The sequence below is a fragment of the Oryzias melastigma genome, unplaced genomic scaffold (genome assembly GCF_002922805.2).
Source record: "Oryzias melastigma strain HK-1 unplaced genomic scaffold, ASM292280v2 sc01317, whole genome shotgun sequence".
In the NCBI taxonomy this organism is placed as follows: Eukaryota; Metazoa; Chordata; class Actinopteri; order Beloniformes; family Adrianichthyidae; genus Oryzias; species Oryzias melastigma.
The window spans coordinates 6,297-7,704 of record NW_023417901.1 but is presented as its reverse complement, the minus strand read 5'-3'; the positions used below and the strand labels follow the sequence as shown (position 1 = coordinate 7,704).

The following is a 1,408-nucleotide window of genomic DNA, read 5'->3' as shown; positions in this document are numbered from 1 at the left end:
TGGAACACTAAAAAATGAATTATTTATTAAATATGAGTTATTTTTGTTATTTTTTTTTTATACCCAGAAGTAAAACGACTCGATCTTTGAGGCTCAGCCCCTTTGAGGGTTTCACCCACTTTGTGACGTCTTCCTTTTTTTAAAATATTGATGCAGCTCCACATACAGTGCAGGTCGGGCATTTTTCCCCAAAACTTGGCACAGACAGACTGGTGATGCAAATGGGTTCATTTTGCTGTAGCGTTTGGTCAATGTCAGAGTAATAGCTATGTATTTCTCCACAGAAGTCTATGGGATTTTGGGTTTCTGGGACCAGTGGGTACTTCCTGTTTGGAATTTGAGGGGGGAGGGAATGACCAGTCCAGTTCTCTCTGTGTACTATGGTCACATCTTCATTTCATTATTGGGAAAATACATATTTAAACAGTTAATGCTTATCTTCCAGATTTTCTGTCTTTTCAGTCATCATGGGCTTGATCTGTGTTTGGCTGAGGAAAAGTGACCATGAGAGTTCTGGTTCTGTCTCAGTCTGACTGCTGTTCTGATGGTTCACAGATGCAGATGCCTCCTGTCAGTTGGGGCAGAGCTGCATTTTACCCTGCAGTTTTCAAGCTGGAGATGAGGCTATCATCCACTGGATTCAACAGCTGGAACAAACCAAAAAACAGGTCCACTCCTTCTATCACAACAAAGACCAACTGGATCAGCAGGACGCAAGATTCAAGAATAGAACATCTCTGTTCCACGACCAGATCTCCAAAGGAAACGCCTCTCTGCGGCTGACGGGAGTGATGTTTGAGGATGAGGGCAGATATATGTGCTACACCAGCATCCTCGCAGGAAAGGAGGAGTTCTTCGTCAACCTGAAGGTGTACGGTACGAGAAAGTTCAGAAAAATGTATTCTGATGAAAAAAAAAAAGCAAAGTCCAGATGACTTTTTAAAAACCTTTCAGCAATGGAACCCTTTAACACCTGGTGATGCTTTAACACAAAATCTTTAACATAGTGTAACTTTTTAACCATTAACACAATAATTCCAGTAGATTGTGAAGGAGAAAAGAGCAGCTTTTCTTCTTCACAATCTAGAATTGTGTTAATGATTGAAAAGTTAGAATAAATCAAACAACATAAACACTGGAGCTCAGGTGTTAGGGGTTAATGATTGGGTCGTCACAGGAAGAACCGATCAGGTGGAGCTCCGCCCCCGATGAAGGATAAAGGGACTTTAGCTGAAACCAGCAACTCTACATTCTCCTGCTCCATTCTTGTCATTCCGACTAGCAGTGAGTCAAAAATGAAGGGTGTTTTTGTATAAAGGAAACAGCAGCTGTTACTTCATCGGGTGAACTTTGAGCTGCAGGTAGAGAAGTCCTCACTGAGCCACCACAACACTGCTCTCACATTAGT

At 41.8% G+C, this 1,408-nt stretch overlaps 1 protein-coding gene across 1 annotated transcript in view; it reads left to right on the top strand.

The window, feature by feature from the left end:
• The window catches only part of LOC112141882 (HERV-H LTR-associating protein 2), a 24,902-nt gene that overhangs the window by 20,765 nt on the left and 2,729 nt on the right, over positions 1–1,408 (top strand). The window contains exon 2 of the mRNA XM_036211223.1: positions 556–876. Within this exon, the coding sequence (XP_036067116.1) occupies positions 556–876 (321 nt within the window). The remainder of the gene's footprint in view (positions 1–555; positions 877–1,408) is intronic.